Raw genomic sequence first — 22,915 nt, 5'->3', positions numbered from 1 at the left:
CAAAATCATTAGGAGCTTCATCAAAACTTACTTGTAGCTGTCTTTTTTTCCCCAGCATCTTTCTTTCTCCACTGAACCATCTACATTTCTAATGATGCTTTTCCTTTCTGTGTTTTCAATAAAGACCTTTAGATAAAGCTTTCCTTCACAAACTTTCGCTAAAGAAGCTTTCTGCCAAGTCAGCCAGGACTTCAGTGATTTGAAATAGTTACTGGAGTTCCTACAGATGTTGCAGAGATGCAGGAGGGAGCATTGCCTGGGATCCCAACAGGATTATTCCTCAAAAGCTGAGCAGAATGAGAAAAAGAAAAGCACATTGCAACAGGGAACCGTGTTTAGTGAGTATTTTAGTGCAGATACAGACATGGTTGTGTTTAACTGTTATGCTGCCCTTTAAAAAAAAGTCTGGAGCTGTTTGATAAGGAAGCTGAAGTTGAGAGCAAAGCCTTTCTCATAACCCCTGCTCCCTCCCACGCAGCAGCAGTAGCAGGGACAGCCCGTGTCTTGAAGCGGTCAGTGGTCAGTGCGGGGACAGAGAGCCCATGTCATGGCCCTGTGTCATTCAGCCTGGAGAAGAGAAAGCTCCAGGGAGACCTTAGAGCACCTTCCAGTGCCTGAATAAAGGAAAGCTGGGGAGGGACTTTGACAAGGGCTTGGAGGGATGGGACAAGGGACAGTGGCTTTAAACTGGAAGAGGGGAGATTTAGGTGAGACATTAGGAGGAAATTCTTCGCTGTGAGAGTGGTGAGAGACTGGCCCAGGATGCCCAGAAAAGGTGTGGCTGCCCCATCCCTGGAAGTGTTGAAGGGCAGGTTGGATGAGGCTTGGAGAAATCTGGTCTAGTGGGAGGTGTCCTTGCCCATGCAGGGTGTTGGGACTAGGTGATCTTCAAAGTCCCTTCCAACCCAAACCAGTCTGCGATTCTGTTGCTTCAGAAGTTTGTCCTTTCTCACCACTCAGCTAGAGGGCACAGAGCAGCACATTATTGCTCTTGGAGAGCAGCAGGAAAAAGCTCCTCAAACCTGCTAAGGGAGAAGCAGTTGCCATCCAAGGAGGCTTCATTGTGTGATAGTTATGACAACATGCCATGGTGAATAATCTCCTGAACAGAGCTATGGTAGCACTCCATCAGCTGTGACAACGACCTGTATCTCCAGCTCCTTGGCTGAGTTCTGTTGGGTGAGCCTCTTGCTAATGTCTCTTGAGTTGATACCTAGGCTAAAAATACCTTTGTCACCGTTTAACCACAGTTTCCTTTTTAACTTGTAAAGTAGTGATCACTAGCCACTGATCAGTGGTGCTCATGAGCAGCACCTGACTGGCACGTTGAGATTTACTGTCAGCCTGTCACCAAGTCAGACGCTGCAAATACAATCTTAAGCAAAGTAGTCAGAGGAAACAATGACACTTTATGCAGGACAGTGTAGGTGGTAGGGGAGCTGTATAGTCACAGGAATAAAGTAGGGAAAAAATGAAGAGGCCCAGACACACAGGTGAAGGATCCATGTGGACCCTTTCTGCAGATAAAGGTCCATATTGCAGTCCCCTCCCTTACTTGCTGCCAAACCATGAAGTGTCTGGGATTAATCCATGACTGTCCCAGTCGATTCTTGGCCATCAGAGCAGCTGGGTTTATTTTTGCTTCTCTGGCCTCTGCCATGGGAGGCTGGGCTCCCTCCTAGCCCCTGGAATGGCGAGATGCCCAAGCTTCCAGCCTGCCAGCTCAAGCCTTGGCTGTCCTCTCTCTTCCTGGCCCATTCTCTGGGTCATCTCCTTCCCACAACACGAGTGAGGCAGCGAGGTGACATTAAAGTACTGGAACACCAGATAAAAGGCTCTTACTATATTTATTGAGTGTTACAGATAAGTAATCCACTCTGCTGTCAGTGTCTAGAGAAACAGCAAATAAAGTCTACATGCCCCTTGCTTTGATGTGATGAAATCTCCAGGGGACGTTTACTTCAGTGGCATTTGCAGTGCAGCTGTGGGTGAGGTTTGCAGTGGAAAACAGAATATTTTTCATATCTTTATGCACTGCTTTAAAAGTATCACCAAGGCTGATTTCTCTGTGCTTGGACAATTCCCTGGTCTTAAAGCTGTTTGTTGTTTCTTCCCCCCCCCCCTCAATGTTATTAAAATCATCTTAACCATTTTTGTTGGAAGGGGAAAAATTAATAGTTATTTTGTGGTTTCATGCACACCATTAAAACAACAGTCTGGTTTTCATTTAAACCAATAAAAGTATGGAAATTCAAAATGAAGGCTCTCTTCATGTCCTTAGATCAACTTGTTGGCCCTGCTAATACACATAATGGATGAAGCAGGGAAAAAACCTCAGTCTTACAACCCATAGCTTCCAGTTTAGCTTTTTTTTTTTTTATTTCAAACTTGACATCACTTTATTGCCTGACTTCTCAAGCTATAAAAATGGGCCTGTTTTTGTAAATTTGCAGCAGTCTATAATCCAGTGAGACACAGACATCATTTTTAAAAAACCTTAGCAATAATCAAGCAGATTAGTTAGCAAACATACATCAGCAAGGGGGCTGGGGAGGGACTGCTTACAAGGGTGTAGCAGTGGGATGAGAGGCAGTCTTAAACTGGAGCAGAGGAGATTTAAAGTAGATAAGTTCTTTACAGTGAGGGTGGTGGATCACTGGAACATGTTGCCCAGAGAGATGGTGGAGGCCCCATCCCTGGAGACATTCAAGGTCAGGCTTGACAAAGCTCTGAGCAACCTGATCTAGTTAAAGATGTCCCTGCTTACTGCAGGGGGGCTGGACTAGGTGACCTTTAGAGGTCCCTTCCAACCCAAGGCTGCTATGATTCTATGATCTGTGAAGTCACAGCAGCTCTGTCACTTGTGGTGCATCCCTGTGTCACTTCCCTGGCCAAGCTCCACCTGTACACATACACATAAAGTTGATGAAATCGTGGCTGATCTTTGATTGCCACACTGCTGTTCAGCAGCCATCCCCAGTGACCCCCAGCACCTTCTGAAACTTTACAGCCTGTGAAGACAGATCCATAAAAGGTCCTAAATGAGGTAGTCCGGAGCCAACTGGCTGGCAACATTTAATGTGGTGAAGGTCATACCTGCTGGATAATAAATGGTTTCTTTCCCCTGTGCAATAAACTATTTGCCTGAGCAGATGTAAACCTGCTGGTCCCTTCCCCAGCAGCAGCCCACCAGTGCTGCAGAGCAGGGACAGGGCACGAGCTCAGGCAGCATGGCCCCTGCAGCCCCCCAGCCCCAAGCTCTTCTCCATCTCACTTGCTTTCCCACAGTGCAGAGGTCCCTGCATCCCAGGGGAACTTGCTTCACAGGCCAGGGGAGGTTTTGTTTATTTTCCCATCCCCAAGGGTAAATGAGTTGCCAGAGTAACATGGACAAAGAGTAGTGTCCACGTAGAGTTCCAATGGGAGAGTAGGAGTATTACAGCTTCATAGAATGCCAGGGTGGAAGGGACCTCAAGGGTTGTCTGGTCCAACCTTTCTAGGTAGAAACACAGTTTAGATGGCCCAGCACCCTGTCAAGCAGAGTCTTAAAAGTGTCCAGTGTTTGGGAATCCACTGCTTTCATGAGGTGGTATTTCCAATATCCCGCTGTTCTCATAGTGAAATTTTTTTTCTGGTGTCCCAGTTGGGATCTCCCCAGGAGCAACTTTCACCCATCACCCCTTGTCTTCTCCATGTGACTCCTTGCAAAAAGAGAGTCTCCATCTTCTTGGTAGCCACACTTGAAGCATGGGAACATGCCAATGTGGTCTCCCCTGAGCCTTTTCCCTAGGCTGAACAAACCCAGTTCTGTCAGCCTTCCATATTTATTTGCTCATTTATAGGACTTTGATACATAATACATTGTGATTATTTATCGTGGCTGTAAGAATCATAGAATCATAGAATCATAGAATCCTAGGGGTTGGAAGGGACCTCGAAAGATCATCTAGTCCAACCCCCCTGCCAGAGCAGGGTCACCTAGAGTACATCACACAGGAAGGCATCCAGGCGGGTTTTGAATGTCTCCAGCGAAGGAGACTCCACAACCTCTCTGGGCAGCCTGTTCCAGTGCTCTGTCACTCTTACAGTAAAAAAATTTTTCCTGATATTCATCTTAAACCTCCTATGCTCCAACTTGTATCCATTACCCCTTGTCCTATCACTGGTCTTCACTGAAAAAAGCTTAACTCCATCGTCTTGACACTCACCCTTTACATATTTGTAAACATTGATGAGGTCCCCCCTCAGTCTCCTTTTCTCCAAACTAAAGAGACCCAGCTCCCTCAGCCTTTCCTCATAAGGGAGATGCTCCACTCCCTTAATCATCCCTGTGGCTCTGCGCTGGACTCTTTCAAGCACTTCCCTGTCCTTCTTGAACTGAGGGGCCCAGAACTGGACACAATATTCCAGATGTGGCCTCACCAATGCAGAATAGAGGGGGAGGAGAACCTCTCTTGACCTACTAACCACACCCTTTCTAATACACCCCAGGATGCCATTGGCCTTCTTAGCCACAAGGGCACACTGCTGACTCATGGTCATCCTCCTGTCTACCATGACCCCCAGGTCCCTTTCACCTACACTGCTCTCCAGCAGGTCAGCCCCCAACCTGTACTGGTGCATGGCGTTTTTCTTCCCCAAATGCAAAACTCTACACTTGCTCTTGTTAAACTTCATCAGGTTTTTCCCCGCCCAAGTCTCCAGCCTGTCTAAGTCTCTCTGAATGGCAGCACAGCCTTCTGGTGTGTCAGCCACTCCTCCCAGCTTGGTGTCATCAGCAAACTTGCTGAGGGTACATTCTGTGCCCTCATCCAGGTCGTTGATGAAGATATTGAACAACACCGGTCCCAGTACCGACCCCTGAGGGACTCCACTAGTCACAGGCCTCCAACTAGATTCTGCCCCATTGACTACAACTCTCTGACTTCTTCCTTTCAACCAGTTCTTGATCCACCTCACTGCCTGATCATCAAACCCATACTTGATCAACTTATCTACAAGGATGCTGTGGGAGACGGTGTCAAATGCTTTACTGAAATCAAGATAGACCACATCTACCGCTCTACCATCATCTATCCACCTAGTAATTTCCTCATAGAAGGCTATGAGGTTAGTCAAACATGACTTACCCTTGGTAAAACCATGTTGACTGCTCTTGATGACCCCCATCTCCTTGATATGTCTAGAGATAGAGAAGAAGAGGGCCTGGTGCTGATGGACATCCCAAACCCCAGCTCAGTTCCCCCCTTCCCCTCTTTATCCCAGGCTTTGCCAAGAAATCTCCCGGTCCTGGGACTGCAGAAGCTGGAGAGAAGCTGTGGGAGAGAGGAAGGAGGATGGACTTAGAAGAGTTAGTCCTAGGGAGGAATGGGTTCGCACTTGCCCTGAAATTTTCCAAACTGCTTTAGTTGAGCTGAAGGAGGTGAACTTTACTCCAAACCCTTGGTGTGCTGAATTTTCTTCATTTGAATTGCAGCAGAGAAGTTGGGTTTTGCAGAGTCATACAACCATTTACAGAGTGTGCTAGGGGCAACCCAAACCTCTCATTCCCATTTATTAACCCTTGGAAAAGATTTGGAAACAAGTCACCGGTCATCAACATTGTAAGGCAGAGGCAACGGGGAGATAAACCACCAGCAGATGGGGGAGGGTTGCGTGGGAAGGAGGTACTTGACATAATGCACCATTAAAACTTCATGACGAGGTGTCCCAGAAAAAAAAATCTTACAAAGCTTAATGTTAAATTCTTACTTTTAGCCATCTGGTCATTTTCAGGAGGGAATAATCAGCTTAGCCACAACATTCACGTATTTGATGTTGTGAGAGAAGAGGGATTGTCTGATTTTTCTTTTCCTTTCTTTCCTTTTTTCCACAGTAATTAGTGAAAGTCAAAAGCAGCAACTGGAATCTGCAAGCTACTCCTCCCGCTATGCTCTGGGACTTTTTTATGAAGCTGGTACAAGGATTGATGTCCCCTGGGCTGCCCAGTACATCACTGGTAATCCCTGCATACGCTTCATCTCCATCGATAATAAGAAACGCAATATAGGTCAGTGCTCCCATTATTTCCCTTAAACACGGTGACAATAGAGGGTGTAGATCGTGAAAACTCTGTTTAATTGAGTGTTGCTATTCTGAACACAGCAAGTATTTAACTCCAAGCCGCAGCGGATAGAATTTAATGTCACATTTGGCCTGTAATAAAATACACAATGAAAGTGGGAAGGTCCTCAGAAAATCACTGCCCAGCACATGGTTTATGTTACTGCATTTATGAAACCAGTGTCGGGGGATATGAGACATCAAAATGTTGCTATTCCAAGAAAGAGCTGGAGTTCCTTTGTTTAAACATTGATTCAGACATCTGCCAATTTGTCTCCCATCATCCATTACTTTACAACTCCTGTTCTTTCCACCAAGCACGCTTGGAGTGGGAAAGAGTTGTATGATAGAGGCTGTTCCCTTGCATTTGGAGTTCTCCAGCGTGCTTTTGTAATCATGGAAAATCCTTGAAATGGCTGGTAAAGCTGGAGAACATCCTGCCAGGCAGACACTTCTCATCTGTCTCTGGAAGATGGCAGCTGAGTAAGTGCATGTTTTATTTATTAAATGTATGTCATATACCAAGAGTGTGTTGGCATGGAATAGCTCACGAGTATCCACTGAGTTTAATCAAGTTCGTTAGGAAAGCATTTCCCCATTCTGTCACTTGCTCACATGGTGACAATGACCAGGCTTAACCACAGCTGTGAAATGGGGGTAAAAACCTTCGTAGTGACCTACAAAGCACTGTGACTCACTGGCACAGAATAAGGAGGGATTTTCATCATCAGCTGCTGCCTACAACATCATTATTCAGTATTACCGCATTCATGGCGCTCAAGCACGGTCAGACTGAGAGCTGCCAGGCTTCTCCTCCTGCTCTTCCTTGTGCAGGTGGGATTCATTGCAGCCTGCAGCCATCAGTGATGGTGGTTAGTGCAAGCCTCGTCCTTATACCTAGATGCCATCACCGTGCTAGAAAACAGCCCAAAAGTTGGGCACACTTTCTCTCTTGGGCCCTGCAGACGAGCCATTTGATGGAAGAATCGCAGAGTGTCACAGGATCACAGCAGCACTGGTATTCAGGACCTCTGAAGAGCTCTGCTCCAGCTTCCCCTCACAGCAGGCTGTACCAACACAAGGGCAGGGCAGACGTGCCTTGTCTAGCTGAGGTCTAAAAAACCCGGGATGAAGATCCCCCACATTACTGGTGACCTTTCCCAGAGCTGTGCCTCCATGGTGAGAAGACATGTTTCTTCACCTGCAGCTTGAACTTCCCAAGGCTCAGCCTGTGGATATTGCCTCCTGGTCCATTACTTGCCTCTACCAATTAGAGCCACAGCCATTCATGTTGGAAGGGACAACTGAAGGTCATCTGGTCCTACCCCCACATAGGCTTGAAGTGACATCCAGCTGCCAAGCTTGAGTTGCTCAAGGCTCTGTCCTGCTCCACTTTGTACATCTCCCAGGATGGAGATGCAGTGAGTCTGCACCTCTGCTGCAAAGGTGCACTGATGATTGCTGCTCCTTATGAGCAGAAGGTTCTTGTCTGCAGAGCTGCTTTCTGTCCTGTTTGCCTCAGTGTGTAGTGTGGCTTGGGGCAGCCTGCTCTCAGTTGCAAGGCTCCAGATTTCCCTTTGTTGAACTTTGAATCATGGAATGGTTTGGGTTGGAAGGCACCTTAAAGATGATCTAGTTTCAACCCCCTGCATGGGCAGGGACACCTCCTACTAGACCAGGTTGCTCCAAACCCCATCCAGCCTTGAACACTTGCATGGATGGGGCAGCCACAGCTTCTCTGGGCAACTTGGGCCAGGGTCTCACCACCCTCACAGCAAAGAATTTCTTCCTAGTGTCTAACCTAAATCTCCCCTCTTCCAGTTAGAAGATCATGGCAATTGTCCCCATCATCTTCAGAACTGTCATTAGTGTCAAGCTGCTTTTAGATGCCCTGCTCCCTCAGCATTTCCTGGAGCAGATCCAACAAGCTCAGCTCCCTCCATCTCTCCTCCTAGGTTGCATGCTCTACCCTTGGCAGCTCTTCATGCTCTGCATCCCTCTGAACTGGGGTTTAGGGTGAAGCTGGACACAGCACTGCAATTACAGCCCTGTGGGGACTGGTAAGGAACTGAGATCTGCTGGCCATTCTTGTGATGGGATTTGCCACCTTTTCACTGCTGACTTCTTTCTGTGGTGGGTCCACCATAACAAGCAGGATCTTTTCAGCAAGGTCTGTTGCTCAGCCAGACTGACGCATGGGGCTGTCCCATGGCGGGTGCAGGACCTTGCACTCCTCCTGGTTGTGGGGACAGTACCGTTCAAATCAGCTATTCCAAATATACCCCTCTGCAACAAAGCCAGAGGTGCAAAGCAGTTGCCTCCAGAAACACCAATTTATGCTGGGAGCAAAGGAGTTGAAGAGTTGAATCAACTCATCACTGTGGAAGCCCATTTTTTTTTCTTTCTCTGAAGAATTCAGCTTGTTGATCTGAGAAAGAGGGAAAACAACATGAAAGCATGGAACTGACCAAACAAAGCTGCATCTGCCCTTGATTTGCTTCCTCCAGCAGGGGCAAATAGACAATATGTTAAAAAAAAGAATGTAAAGAAAACTAAACACAGAGGGGTGTTTTTTCTTTGGCATTGTCTCCTTGTTACTGACAACATGCAGCTGGAGGTGTTCTTGCATCTCAGGGAATCTCACCGTCACTGTGGTTAACAGTAAGCACTTGATAGTTCACAGCACCTTTTGGTATTGTCCATCCCAGCTGCCTGTGCAGAAGAGGGCCCAGCTGAGGGGAGAAATTCACCTATCCTTTCCTCACCTGCTTGCATCTGTGGTCTCAAAGTGCCAGCGCTGAAAACAGAGATTATGGAATTGTGATGGAATTATCAAATAGCCAAGTCCAATGTCTTTGCTGTCTCCACATGCATTTTAAGCAAACAGAAAGCATATTATTTGGGGCACACCGTTCACAAATACAGAGGAACTACCAGAACAACAGTGTTGACACATACCTCTCTCACTGAAATTTCCCTCATATCGTGTCAGAGATCTGTTTATATGAGCATATTTTTTCCAGGAGCGACTTGTGTACCTTCCTAGGGCTGGAATGAGCTCTGGTACAGCCCTCCTTGTGACAGAGAAACACTCAACCAGCTGCCCTGACTGTGCTGTCCTTCCTGGTGAACTTGTACTGTGCAGGTTTGCTCTTTGTTCAAGGAAAAGGAGGATCTCACATGACCCAGCACCATGTGCTGGAGCCCAGGAACCACCTGTGTCCTGGGCTGCGTCTCCAGCAGTGTGACCAGCAGGGCCAGGGAGGGGATTGTCCCCTCTGCTCTGCTCTGGGGAGACCCCCCTGCAGGGCTGGGTCCAGTCTGAGGTCCCCAACACAGGAAGGACATGGAGCTGTTGGAGCAAGTCAAGAGGAGGCCACAGAGATGATGGGAGGGCTGGAGCAGCTCTGCTCTGGAGACAGGCTGGGAGAGTTGGGGTGTTCAGCCTGGAGAAGAGAAGGCTCCAGGGAGACCTTAGAGCACCTTCCAGTGCCTGAAGGGGCTCCAGGAAAGCTGGGGAGGGGCTTGGAACAAGGGCAGGGAGGGATGGGACAAGGAGGAAAACGTTTCCTATGAGGGTGGTGAGACCCTGTCCCAGGTTGCCCAGGGAAGCTGTGGCTGCCCCATCCCTGGCAGTGTTGAAGGGCAGGTTGGATGGGGCTTGGAGCAGCCTGGTCTGGTGGGAGGTGTCCCTGCCCATGCAGGGGGGTTGGAACTAGATGATCTTTAAGGTCCCTTCCAATCCAAACCATTCCATGTTTTTATGGTTCTGTGAAGAGTAGCTAGGGGAGAGCAGTCCATGCTAGCTGGAGGAGCTCTGGCTGCGAGGGCTCCTGCCAAGCACCGGGGCATTGGAACACGCTCCTGTGTCATCTGCAGGAATGCTGAGCTACAGCAGGATGCACATCAGACGTGGTCACCACGTTGTTCGCTTCCCTCCAAACACATGCACAGCTCTGCTGGTAACCGAAGCACACACGCACGTGTACATGGAGAAAATATAGGCAAGGGAGGCTGAGGGTGAGATTTATTGACACATGTGGAGCACTGGAGCCAAAACACATGAATGTCAAGTTCCTTTGTGTTTGTTTTAGCATGTATGCAAGTCTTTTGCATTTGTGTTTTTCTTTCCATGCTTCTGACAGACCTCCAGAACATTTCAGTAGGAGGCACAGCAGCACCTCGCTGTCCCTTGCTGGCCTGTCTCATTTTTGGGGCTGCCATTGCTGATGTTTTACCAGCGTGCTCTGCTCACTCTTTGTTCTTCCGTTCTTCAACCTTGATTGAGCTGAAGAAGACAATGGTGACAATGACAAAATAAGCATTGAGAGGGAGAAAGCAGAAATGCTCAGTGTGAGATGTACAGTGGTTCTCCTAGGTGAAGAAGCTCTTTCAGGACAGTCATCCTTCTCCAAAAGCCAGCACCTTCTCCAGTTGATGCCTGAATGGTCCGACTTCCACCGTTCTCCCCTGTGCCCTGTACACTGCCCCTGTACATTCAGTTGTGTGTCCTTTCTCAAGCACCTGCATGTATCCCTCTCTTGGTTGTACTGATCTGGAGAGGGAAGATGGCTTTGCTGCCATCAGACGTGGCTGCAGTGCTTATCAGGAGAACCTCCTGAGCAGGGAGCGGACCACGACTGCAGTTCTCTAGGCATTGCTCACCTTTTCACTTTAAAAATGACTAATGGATCAGACACGGTCAGAATTTTTTGTGCTTTTTTGAACCCACGATTAATGGAGGTTTATTTAACCCTTGTTATCACCTCTAATGGTAATGGTTTAGTAAGCAGCATTGAACTATAGTGATCTAAAGGAAGTAACTCCAGCTTTCTGCTAAGGGACATTTTGTTAAACTTTTTATGCAAAAAAACAGCTACATCTGTATAATGTCTCCCTAAAAGCAAATAGTCCAGCCCTCAAAGGCCAAAAGGCAGAGCCTAGCCCTCATATCCAAGTCCAAGCTGTCCTTTTGGTTTGTGTGAGATGTGGTAATCCCTGCTGTGACTCAGTTAGTAACAGAGATATAAAACTCTTCCTTAAACAAGTTGCACATTTTACCAGGGAAATACCTGAAACAGGCGTCTTGTTACAGTTACACAGCAGGATGGTTTGGTAGCAGAAGTCAGGAGTGGCAGAATGTAATTCCCCAGAAATCTCTACCTTTACTTGCTCCCAGATCCACGTGCTTCTGCAAGGACCACTCGGGCCCCCTCTCAGTTGCAGGGCTCCACATTTCCCTTCGTTGAACTTTGAATCCCAGATTGGTTTGGGTTGGAAGGGACATAAAGATCATCCAGTTCCAACCCCCCTGCATGGGCAGGGACACCTCCCAGCAGCCCAGGTTGCTCCAAGCCCCATCCAACCTGCCCTTCAACACCCCCAGGGATGGGGCAGCCACAGCTTCCCTGGGCAGCCTGGGCCAGGCTCTCACCACCTTTACAGCAAAGAATTTCTTCCTAATGTCCAACCTAAATTTCCCTTCTTCCAGCTGGAAACCCTTCCTGGTTATTCCCTCCCTCTCTGCCCTTGTCCCACGTCCCTCCCCAGCTTTTCTGGAGCCCCTTCAGGCACTGGAAGGTGCTCTAGGGTCTCCCTGGAGCCTTCTCTTCTCCGGGCTGAACAGCCCTAACTCTTCAGCCTGTCTCCAGAGCAGAGGGGCTTCAGCTCTTGGATCATGTCTGTGGCCTCCTCTGGACTTGCTCCAACAGCTCTACAGTCTTTCTGTCAGTCCAGATGGGTAGACAGAACCGCTGTGACTTCTCAGAGCTTAGTCTTTTTGCTCACACTGCTGGAGAGGAATGTGATCTTCACCAAGGGACTGAGCCCTGCTGTGATGGGGAAGCAGCAGTGAGCCTGACCCGAGCCTGCTGGTGAGGGCACCAGCACCCAGGGAGCACCCAGAGTGCTCTTCTCCAGGGCATGTGCCTTGTCTTCATGGTGATACAGCCTCATCTCCTACCCCTAACCATACGTTACAGCTCTTTCCCAGTTTCTGGTGAAGAATCAATAATAATGGTGTTTCTCTGTGGCCACCATCACCACTGTCACCTGGAGCACAGGCAGCCTCCAGAAAGAAGGCTTATACCTCCAAGAAGGAAGTCTTGTACCACCAGCTGAGGATCACAGCTGTTGGCCACACAATCACAGCTCCATCCATAGAGGCGATGGGCTCCAATGCTCCGTAAGGAAGAGCCCACGAGTGGATGTTGAAGTCCCTGCACAGGATGTATGAATATTAATATTTGTGTGATTGGCTGCCTGAGACACCCTGTCAATGTTTATAACTGGTTGGGGATTCTTCAGTATAAGTTATTTCAATCCTCATTTATTTTGGTCTTTGCATCTCTCTGCGTTCTGGAGGACTAAAGATAGATGATACAAAATTGGAAGCAGTTCCCTTCTTTCACTTTAGGATTGTGAGGCTGGGTAGTTTAAAGGGAAGATTAATCTTAAGGGTGTTCAGGATGTGTGCAATTCTTGAACATCCTTTTTGATTTTAAGATACAGATTTCTTTAGCTTCTCAGTAGCAAAATAAGAATTTTTAGGAAGATGGAAGAGTTCCTTCCCCTCATGCTACCCAGGACCAGAGTGGGTTTTGGATAGCAAAACACATCTCCCTGGTAAGATTAAAAAATCCTGAGGGGTGGGAAGAGACCACATCTTGGGTTTTTATCTGTATCAGTTCTGACTCCAGGTTTTGGGCAGGAATATGAGAAAAATACTTGACACAGTTGCTTTTCAACCTGTCATGCTCAACAAGACATGGTAGATACCATCCTGACCATTTGCCAAATGACTCTTGTGACTGTCAGGATCTGGTGGTGTTCTCCCTCCTAAGGAAACTTCAGGCCTCTGTGGATCCCAGGGATCACAGCTGATCTCTAAAATGTCTTCAGAATTTAGGGACTGTGAATCCTGACCTTGGTGTAGATTCACCAGAGAAAAGTAGCTTTTGCATTTTGTGAGGGAGAAGATTTTGCTGGACAGATAATTCACTGTGGGCTTTCTCTGAGAAGTTGTGTTTTGTTTTATTGAGGTGTTCATGCTTTAGTGATCTCTCTGTCCCTTTCCTTCCCTGAGACTGATGGTAAGGTGGATGTGGCCACCACAGGAGCTGACTTTACATCCTTAATATCCTGTGAGAACTTCCCAGGGCGGAAGAGGTCCCTGTGGAAGCAGTTGGCATCATGGGCTGTTTGCATTGTGGAGGAATTTGCCCACAAGTCTTTTTATGCCACCATAATAGTGACAGCTACACCCCTAGCCTGAGCAGCTTTGCTGAGCAGCTTCACCCAGGACACCACACTCTTCCATCCCACTGTTCCCCACTAAATGTGTTCTGCAAAGCCAGGAGCCACCTTGTAATGCCAGATGCTCCTGAGCCACAAGCCACTGTGCTGGGGAAGTGGCCCTGGTTCTCTGTGCTTTCTCCAGGGCATCTTTTTTCTGGAAGATAACACTCCTAACAGGCTTAATCCTTCTCACTCCTGTTTCTTTACACAGTGATTCCTCCAGCTGGGAATTAGTGATGTGTGTTGAGACAGTGCCAAAGCATGGAGAAGCCAATGGCCACCTTCTCCTGCTCACAATCCAGATGCTTTTTCCCCTCATTCCCAGGTTGTCAGCCCACATCCAGTTCCCCTGATGAGTTCCACATAGGGAGACCTTGATTTTCCCCCTCTGTTCTGCACTGGTGAGGCCACCTCTGGAATACTGTGTCCAGTTCTGGGCTCCCCAGGTCATGAAGGACAAGGAGCTACTGGAGAGAGTCCAGGGCAGGGCCAGAAAGATGCTGAGGAGACTGGAGCACCTTCCCTGTGAGGAAAGGCTGGGAGAGCTGGGGCTGTTCAGCCTGGAGGAGACTGAGGGGGGATCTCATCAACATTATAAATATCTACAGGGGGTGTCAGGAGGATGGGACCAGTCTCTTTTCAGCAGTGCCCAGTGACAGGACAAGGGGCAGTGGGCACAAGCTGGAGCACAGGAGGTTCAAGTTAAACATAAGGAACAACCTATTTAGTGTGAGGGTGACAGAGCCCTGGGACAGGCTGCCCAGAGAGGCTGTGGAGGCTCCTTCTCTGGAGACATTCCCGACCTGCCTGGACATGTTCCTGTGGGATCTGCTGCAGGTGACCCTGCTCTAGCAGGGGGTTGGACTAGATGATCCTCAGAGGTCCCTTCCAAACCCCACCACTCTGAGACTCCATGAAAAGTTAAGCAGTAAAACGAGGAGAACTTCAGGCAGAAGTGAAGGAAACCTGTGGATGTGGTGTTACCTCTTCCCCATGATGTGGGGAGTCTGGACCTTGGGCTCACACCCTTGCCAGAAATAAAGGACATTAAAATCTCGTGAGAAGCCCCACCTGAAGCCCTGGTTTTAAATAAAGTTCTTGCCGTCTGGTCTAAGCACCTTGGCAGGAAAATGATGGTTTTGCTCATTCCTACTCGGTGCATGAAAGCTGAGATATCCCCTCTGCTTCCAGGGAAAAATCTGTTTTAAACTCCTCTCTCAGCTAGTACTTTTTGCAGAAGAAATAAAAAGGCTTGAGGCTAAACTTGATCCTTGCAGGCTGCATATTTCAGTACTGGAAGTCTGTGACTCAGTGGCCTCTGGAAGCTCTCCAAGCTATCAGTAGCTCAAAGGAGGAATTAAAAACTCAACAAACTGCCTGTTCTCTTGCAACTTGTTTGGTACGTGCAGTGGAAGAGATGAGAGATTTGAAAGAAGGTGGCCCTGTCCAAGAATCATTGGCTGTAACAAGTCACAGCAAGCAAGGAATATTTATTTCATTAAAATGATTAGGTGTCTTTTAATGAGCCCTTTTGCCAAGTTTATGTGGAAGAATTTGCCAGAATACCACGTAAATGCTAATAAATCCAGTGGTACCTAATAGGCTTCCCCACTTGGCCTCTTCTCCCTCACAGTCTCTGTGCAGAGATGTCAGAATAACTGTTTTCTCCCTCAAAACGGGAAGGACAGGCTGAGTAGCATTTCTGATGTTTTTCCAGACAGCTGGAAAAGCTGATGCAAACAGAGGTATGTCCTGTGCTAGCCTGTGAAGCCAGGCTTGTGGGTGGCAGGAGAAATCTCAGGAAGGTAAGTCTGAGGCTGGGTGTTGGACTCAGGCAAGAAGATGGTCCCTTTGGCTGAGCCTCTGCTTGCAGACAGGAGTGGTCCTTGTTTCACTCTGTAGTCTTGGTCCACACATCTGCTTTGTCCTCATCTCAAATCCATGTTGGGTGGGTATCTTGGACCTGTCCATCCCTAATGGTTAAGGCTTACCTTCAAGCCCAAGAGACAAGAGAGCAAAATCACCACTTCAGATTAAAACAGGGAACAAACTGAAGGTTTCTGGACACTTCAGGAAATCACCCAGGGAAAAGGCTCTAGTACTTGGTAAAAACAGGTTGGGAGTCCAACCTGGGGAGTGAGATGAGGTATCTTCTGCTCTTGGGAGTGCCTCACTTGGGAAAGGAGAACTTTAAGAAAAGGCAACACCATAGCTTGGTGCCTTCAGACGTGGCCTGTCAGGGAGAATTCCTGATCACAACCAGGAAACATCTGTCCACCCTTTTTGCCACATATTCCCAGTTATCAAGAGCAAAGGTTGGCTGAACAGGCCCGCTCAAGGAACTCAGTGAAGGGATCCTTCCAACTCCAGTTAGAGCTGCTGCTTTCAATGCTGGCTGTGGGGGCTGGGACTTGGTAACTGCTGCACCTCAGAAGTGTATTCTGAAATGATCAGCCCAGGACAGAAAGCTGAACAGAGAAAGGCATTTTGGTTGCCTTTGGAAAGCTGGAATTTATCATCTTCTCTTAGGGGATCTCCAGCTGGAGAAGCTGGAGCTGGAGATCTCTTCATGGACACAGCAGAGATAAAGTCTTCTAGCAAGCTTGGTGCCTAACTGCAAGAACTGGTTAGAAAGTGTTCAACTGCCTTTTCCTTTGTGGTTTCCTTGCTCATAAAGTGCTCATTTGCTGAAACTAAAATATTTTTCTAGGAATGCACTAATTCAAACAAAGGTTTAGCCAGGAAAAGCCTTCTTCTTCCAGAAGAGGACAATTCTGGTTAGTGGAATGAGAGGGAATTGGTTAATTTAAGGACCAACCGGATAAGTTTGTGCTCTCAGATGAAATACAGCAGAACCCAGGTTGTGTCTTTTCTCTAGCTAATGCATCCTGCTGGTTCATCCAGCCCCAGCAGGAATGACTCACACAAGGATCTGCTGGGTCCTCACTGTGGCTTGGCACAGGGACATCAACGAGCCTGAACATCCCCTATTCCAGGCAGATTCTTTGGCCACTGGTTGCTGGCTGTCCAGACCAGGTCTGCAAAGTGACAAGCCAACATGCCAGTGGGGACGGAAGTCCTTGCTGTAGAGAACCTGCAGCCAGCCCCAGCCATAACAAAGCCTGGCCATTTCCCACGGGGATGCACATCAGCACTGGAGCTGAGGAACTCGTTTAGTTCCTCCCTGGCACTGCAGCCTGCTTGATTATGAAGGGACAAACTCTACTTTTTTTTGAGCTTGGCTCCTTTGCACATACTTGCCTGAGGACAGAAGTTGTATTTAAGGCTCACCCTTCCCAAAACATGCGTGTAGACAACCACACATCATTTTCCTGGAAGATGCTTGGGCTGCAAAATTTGAGTGCCCTTGTGCAGGCCAAAAGGAAGTGCTGTTTTCTCAAGCCAACTCTAGCTTCTCTTCCCCTTTTCCACCTCCATAAGTGCAAAGTGTCGGCTTGATTGGAACCTTTTGACTCTAAATACTGTTGCATGGCCAGTATGCAGCCAACTGCAGAGCAGTGCAACAAACACTCTTCTTTTCTGCATCCTTTGCCTTTAAGATAATTTTTAGCTTGTGATGTTTTCATGTTCCAGGCTGGAAAAACTGCTTTTTAATTCTTCTTGTTCCCTTTTTCCAGTTTGCTGCAATTTCCAGGTGGTTACCTTCCTTGTGAAGCCTCTCAAAATATCTGGGAGGAAAAGGGGAAGAGTTTGCTTTCAGTATATTCCCTGCTCCTTCCAGCTGCTACTTTAGGGGCTGTGGGAATGCCTTGAGGTTTCTCTAGGAGACATATGTGGAGCTAGAACCATGGGAAAACCATCACCAATTTGGCAATATCTGGATTTCTTCACTGTGCTTCTTGCATTGTTATTCCTGGTGGTTTTTCCACCTGGAAGTGCAGGGTGGTGCCACAGATACTTTCATTCTTCTTGACTCCTAAGCTAGAGAAACAATTGTCAGCATGTGGGGAAGGCAAGTGTTGATGAGTGATCTTTCAAAAGCATCTCTCTCCATTATTTCAGAGTCTCCTGAAATCGGGCCCTCGGTTGTAGTTCACACAACTGTGACATTTGGGAGTGAGCACCTGGATTCAGACCTTGCAGAGGTGCAGCAGTTGATTCTCAGTCACCTGGAGGAGGTCGTGCCATCCTTACCTCAACCAGCCAGCATCAAGTGTCAGAAATGGAGGTACTCTCAGGTACGTTGTGGTAAGAGCTGTCAGCTGGGAGAATGCTGCTGGGGCAGTGTCCTACTGCAGACTTGTGGTGGGTCACATCATTATGCAACCAGTGGTTTTCATCCTTGGGGAGCAAGAAGGGAGGGTGGTGAGAGCCTGGCCCAGGTTGCCCAGGGAAGCTGTGGCTGCCCCATCCCTGGCAGTGTTGAAGGGCAGGTTGGATGGGGCTTGGAGCAGCCTGGTCTGGTGGGAGGTGTCCCTGCCCATGCAGGGGGTGTTGGGACTGGATGATCTTTAAGGTCTCTTCCAACCCAAACCAGTCTGGGATTCTATGAAGTAAGTCATGCAGCACTCCTGGTAAGCAGGGACAAGAGCAGTGCACAGGAAGGAAGGAAATCCCACATACTTTGGTGTGATTTTCAATGGTATTTAAAAATGTGACTCAATCTGCCTCTTCTGTGTCCAAAAGTATGTGATGTTATTAGCAAAATTCCCACCCTACCACAGAGCAGCAGAAGTCCTTGTGTTCACATGGACTAATTGTCATTATTTGATTTGGCCCAGTCCAATGTAACAGCATGTTACATTAAAAACATATTTAAGTAAACTACTTCAGGGTAATAATGCAAAATGTGTGTATTTTACAGACTTCTTTTAAAAATCCAAGGGAATTGTTGGCGATTTCCTAAAGTATTGGAGTGGATCTATGTGTTTATGCAGAGGCTCTTAAGTTAAATTACGTTGGTGACATTGAATGTGGAAGCTGATGCAAAATACGTACTTAGAGCAGTCCCCTAAAATAGTTCCTGGTATGAAGTCTGGAGAAGTTACTGTGGGTGACTGTTGTGAGGTCTGCTCACACCTCTTGATCTGCATCCAGTTCAGGAACCTGGTCTCTTTAGTGCAAAGGTCATTTTTGGCAAGTTGCTAGTTGTTTGGCAGTTGGTAGTTAGCAAATCACTCCCCAGTGCTTCATATTCCTTCTTGGTTGTATAAAAATGACCTTGGTGTAGGTTTTGATGTTTCAGGTGACTCTTAACAAAAATCACTGTAGGTTTTGTGTGTTCAAGGGTTTTTTTCACCAGTGTCTCTGTAGAGTTGTCCCTGTTGAGGCATCCTGCTCTGGGGGTGACTTCTGGTCTTTTCTTCTGCATTATCTGTTGCCTTGCTGCTTCAAACTGCTTGTGAGCACCAGAGCTGCAGGTGGCAGGGAGGACAAGAGTTGGATCTCTCTCCAACACACAGACACTTGGCCTAGCAGCTCTGGAAAGGGCTCCCAAAACAAAGAACTATTTTTTAAACAGAATTAATACACCCAAGATACTGTTGCTGTCACAGGGCTGTGTCACAAAGTTTGGTAAATTCAGCTCCTTTGTGTGCAAGGAAAGGGCTTAATCTGCCTTTTCCTTGCACTGCTTATGCTTTTAGCTTGGTGTCCAAAGCATGTGCATCATATATGACCCATTCTGACTTACTTCACCATGAAAACGTGGATAAAAGAAAATAAAAGAGTGGCAGTTAATTTCTTACTACTGAATTAAAATAAATAAATAAATAAATAAATAAATAAATAAATAAATAAATAAAGGTCAGTTGCCTTATACTAAACAACTGCATTTTGAACCCTGGCAAAGTTATAGCCTTGAAGGATTTATAACTCATCTTTTGGTGGTAACTGGAACAGTGACCTTAGGAATGAACTCTTATTTTCTCTGATCATTTCAAAATTGTCTTCCTAAGTCCTTTAGATCTTGTTTCTCCTGGTTAAAAGTCACAGTCAGACCCCTCACTGCTGGATGATGCTCTGTTGTCTTCTCAAACCACTGTACAATGTGCAGCTCTTCCTGCTTCATCCCCTGCCTCCGTGGTCTGCTGGCAGCCATGTTGCTATGAACCCAAACCACTGACTCCAGCAGCTGCTCCTGCTCCCAGGTTGTGTCACAGGAGGAATTATCACCAGACGTTAATTCAGTGGATGAATGTCAGTGTGTCTTAGCCTGCAAATAAGCGAGCCTGGGTCAGATCCGTTATCTCCATAAAGAGATCTGGCTTGCCACCCTATTAAATAATCACTGCCTAAATTAAAGATCTGGGGCAGAGCTCCCTCTTCCAGCTCTCTTTACTTTCAGCTGTGATAAGCTGTTGCCACAGAAGCAAAGGGAGCTGATAAGATGGGTGCATCTTTCCCCTGACTCTTTCAGATGGGCTTGATCCTACTTGTTAATTAAATCCGGCTGTAACATCCTTCATGTGGCCAAACACAATCCTGGGATTAAAATGCAGACATGACAATTATCCGTGGCGGGTGAGGGATTAGGACTTCCAAACTTCTACTGACACTACTTAGCAGCACAGCTGCAATTCTGGATCCTCTGCTTTAACTGCCATAAGACACTATTAGCATTCACAGCCAACGGGTTCCCAACCCATCGTGTCTGCTTGACAGGGTCACTTCAGTTGTGTAAGGGATACTGGGAAAACGCAGTCATAGAAATTGGACCTCTTCAGAGGGGGGCTCAGAAGGGACCTCCTTAGGTCTCTAGTCCAACCTGTTGCACAAAGCACAACTAAGAAGAGTGTGGCCATTTGGTTGAGGGAGGTTCTCCTCTCCCTCCACTCTGCCCTGGTGAGGCCACCTCTGGAATACTGTGTCCAGTTCTGGGCTCCCCAGGTCATGAAGGACAAGGAGCTACTGGAGAGAGTCCAGGGCAGGGCCAGAAAGATGCTGAGGGGACTGAAGCATCTGCCCTGTGAGGAAAGGCTGGGAGAGCTGGGGCTGTTCAGCCTGGAGGAGACTGAGGGGGGATCTCATCAACATTATAAATATCTACAGGGGATGTCAGGAGGATGGGACCAGTCTCTTTTCAGCAGTGCCCAGTGACAGGACAAGGGGCAGTGGGCACAAGCTGGAGCACAGGAGGTTCAAGTTAAACATAAGGAAAAACCTATTTAGTGCAAGGGTGACAGAGCCCTGGGACAGGCTGCCCAGAGAGGCTGTGGAGGCTCCTTCTCTGGAGACATTTGTGATCTGTCTGGATGTGTTCCTGTGGGATCTACTGTAGATGCTCTAGTGGAGGGGGTTGGACTAGATGAACTTCATAGGTCCCTTCCAACCCCCACTCTGTGACTCTGACTCTGTGACTAGGTGACCTCCACCATGGCTTTGTCTAGCTGAGTCTTGAAGTCTTCAAGGATGAAGATCCTGGATAGCTGAGCGTAATTTGGAATTTATGTTGGACAACACCCTCAACAGAACTTGAAGGAGAGGGAGGAACCACCATCCTTTCCCCAGTCACTATATCTTAGCGTGAGAGCCTTTGCTACCCTGAGCACACAGTCATGCCACACAGGTGGAAGGGTGCTGGCTGAGATGTGAGGATATTGATGGCCAAACAGAAGCTGTTTGGTACAGCCAGCAGCAAGTGAGCCCTGTTTAATCAGGAAGGAAGGACACTCAAAAAGCCTTCTTCTGCTAAACCTTTCTTCATTGTTGATGCTCAGTGACCTTGATCTGTAAGAAAAATTCAGGAATAAATTAAGTACTGACCTAAAATTAGTCTGAGAAAGACCATCTCTGTCTGGATCTACCATACATGGCTGGACTCTTCTGCTAAGTTAAATAAGGGAGGATGGGTTGCAGCTGGCAATGAATTAATTTCAGATAATTACCTGCCTTAAAGAGATGCCACCATGCTGGTAACACAGAATGCAGCCAGTAACATAAATGTGGGTGTTCTGCTGCTGATCCATAGTTGGAAACAGCAGCAAATGGCATGATACACTGGTGTTTGTCATGAGGTGCAATATATAAAAAGTCGTCTTCTCCCCATGAGTTCTAGGTAGCTCCAGGCTAATAATAGGTGCTGGCCAGAGCAGAGTCCCTTCACTTCCAGAAACGTTTCAGAGAAGTACTTAAGATCTGCCACTCCACAGGCAGAAGTTTATTTGAGGGTATAGTGCCAGGGAAATGGTATTTTAAATTAATATAATGCACACATGGAGAATGACATTAAATATTTATCTTATCCAGAACCAGTCCCGTGCTGCTTCCAAAGAAAGTGTTGATTGTATCTCTGTTAGTGTCTGAAAAATATTCTGCTACTCAGATGGGGAAGGAGACCAGTGTAGCAGAGCTGGAGACAGGGTGGGATGTCCCAAGGCATTGCATTGTGAAGCATGGGCAGGTCTTCCTGACACTTGTCACTCTGAAGCCCACCTCACTTTCCATCCAGGAAGGTCACCTGGCCACCCCAGTCATGTTGGAGGCTCTCCTGGAGTTTTTTGCAAGCCCAGCTTTGCTGATGTGGCATCATGTATCTTCATACTTTCTGGCTGTGAGATCTGCCATGCCTCATCTGTCTAGGGCCAGGCAACTATTTCTGCTGAGAATAAGACAGGATAGGGCTGCAAAGTTTCTAAATTTCCACATAGAGGAAAGCTTTATTCTAATTCTTGAACTCCAGAAAATAAGTATTTTACTCTGGTACTTCAGCCATTAATGCTGCAACCTGGAATAGGAGGAGTGCTTGGTCTGAAGGTGAATTTCTCAGGACTGTGGGCCCTTCTGGCATCAAATTCAGGTAAATAATTTTTTTTTCCACCTCCCGTGTGCTTTTCTTTTTCAGGTTACAAAAGCTGTTCCTAATTGTCAGGGACAAATGATTCTTCATACTCAGCCTCTTCTGATCTGTGGAGGTGATGGATTTACTCGTTCCAACTTCGATGGCTGCATAGATTCTGCTGTGAGTCTTGCAGAAGCTGTGAAGTCTCATTTACAGCAATTTTAAATTCAGCTGCTAAACTTGGTCTAGATTTAGGATGGGTTTTACTATGATGGATTGAAATCTAGTTTGTTGTGAATATCACTGTCCTCTATGTACAAAAATAAATAAAGGATGGTCTATTGGTGTGCTGTAATTATTATTGGGATGGAATTGAATTTTTCAGTGAGTTGTTACTTTGCTTGAAGTAAATTTTTTCTGGCTCTAGTCAGATGCATGGAGCTCCAGCCATCTTGCCAGGTCTCCTGATACTTTTACAGCCCATGAAAATGATGTCAAGGAGAGAAGGCTCCAGGGAGACCTTAGAGCACCTTCCAGTGCCTGAAGGGGCTCCAGGAAAGCTGGGGAGGGGCTTGGGACAAGGGCAGGGAGGGATGGGACAAGGGAGAATGGTTTCAGGCTGAATGAGGGGAGATTGAGATGAGATCTTGGGAGGAAATTCTTTGCTGTGAGGGTGGTGAGACCCTGGCCCAGGTTGCCCAGAGAAGCTGTGGCTGCCCCATCCCTGACAGTGTTGAAGGGCAGGTTGGATGGGGCTGATGGGAGGTGTCCCTGCCC

At 47.4% G+C, this 22,915-nt stretch overlaps 1 protein-coding gene across 4 annotated transcripts in view; it reads left to right on the top strand.

The window, feature by feature from the left end:
• Nucleotides 1–22,477, top strand: part of RNLS (renalase, FAD dependent amine oxidase) — a 74,706-nt gene extending 52,229 nt beyond the window's left edge. For 2 of the 4 annotated variants that reach the window (XM_051617065.1, XM_051617064.1), the window contains exons 5-7: nucleotides 5,876–6,049; nucleotides 17,422–17,597; nucleotides 22,202–22,477. In XM_051617065.1, the coding sequence (XP_051473025.1) occupies nucleotides 5,876–6,049; nucleotides 17,422–17,597; nucleotides 22,202–22,363 (512 nt within the window). In that variant the 3' untranslated portion in view covers nucleotides 22,364–22,477. The remainder of the gene's footprint in view (nucleotides 1–5,875; nucleotides 6,050–17,421; nucleotides 17,598–22,201) is intronic. The other 2 variants (XM_051617066.1, XM_051617067.1) reach the window with 2 other exon arrangements.
• Nucleotides 22,478–22,915: the final 438 nt, after the last annotated feature.

Source organism: Apus apus, chromosome 4 (genome assembly GCF_020740795.1).
Source record: "Apus apus isolate bApuApu2 chromosome 4, bApuApu2.pri.cur, whole genome shotgun sequence".
Classification (NCBI taxonomy): Eukaryota; Metazoa; Chordata; class Aves; order Apodiformes; family Apodidae; genus Apus; species Apus apus.
Note: the sequence above shows the minus strand (reverse complement) of the source record. Positions and strands in the feature narration are given on the sequence as shown.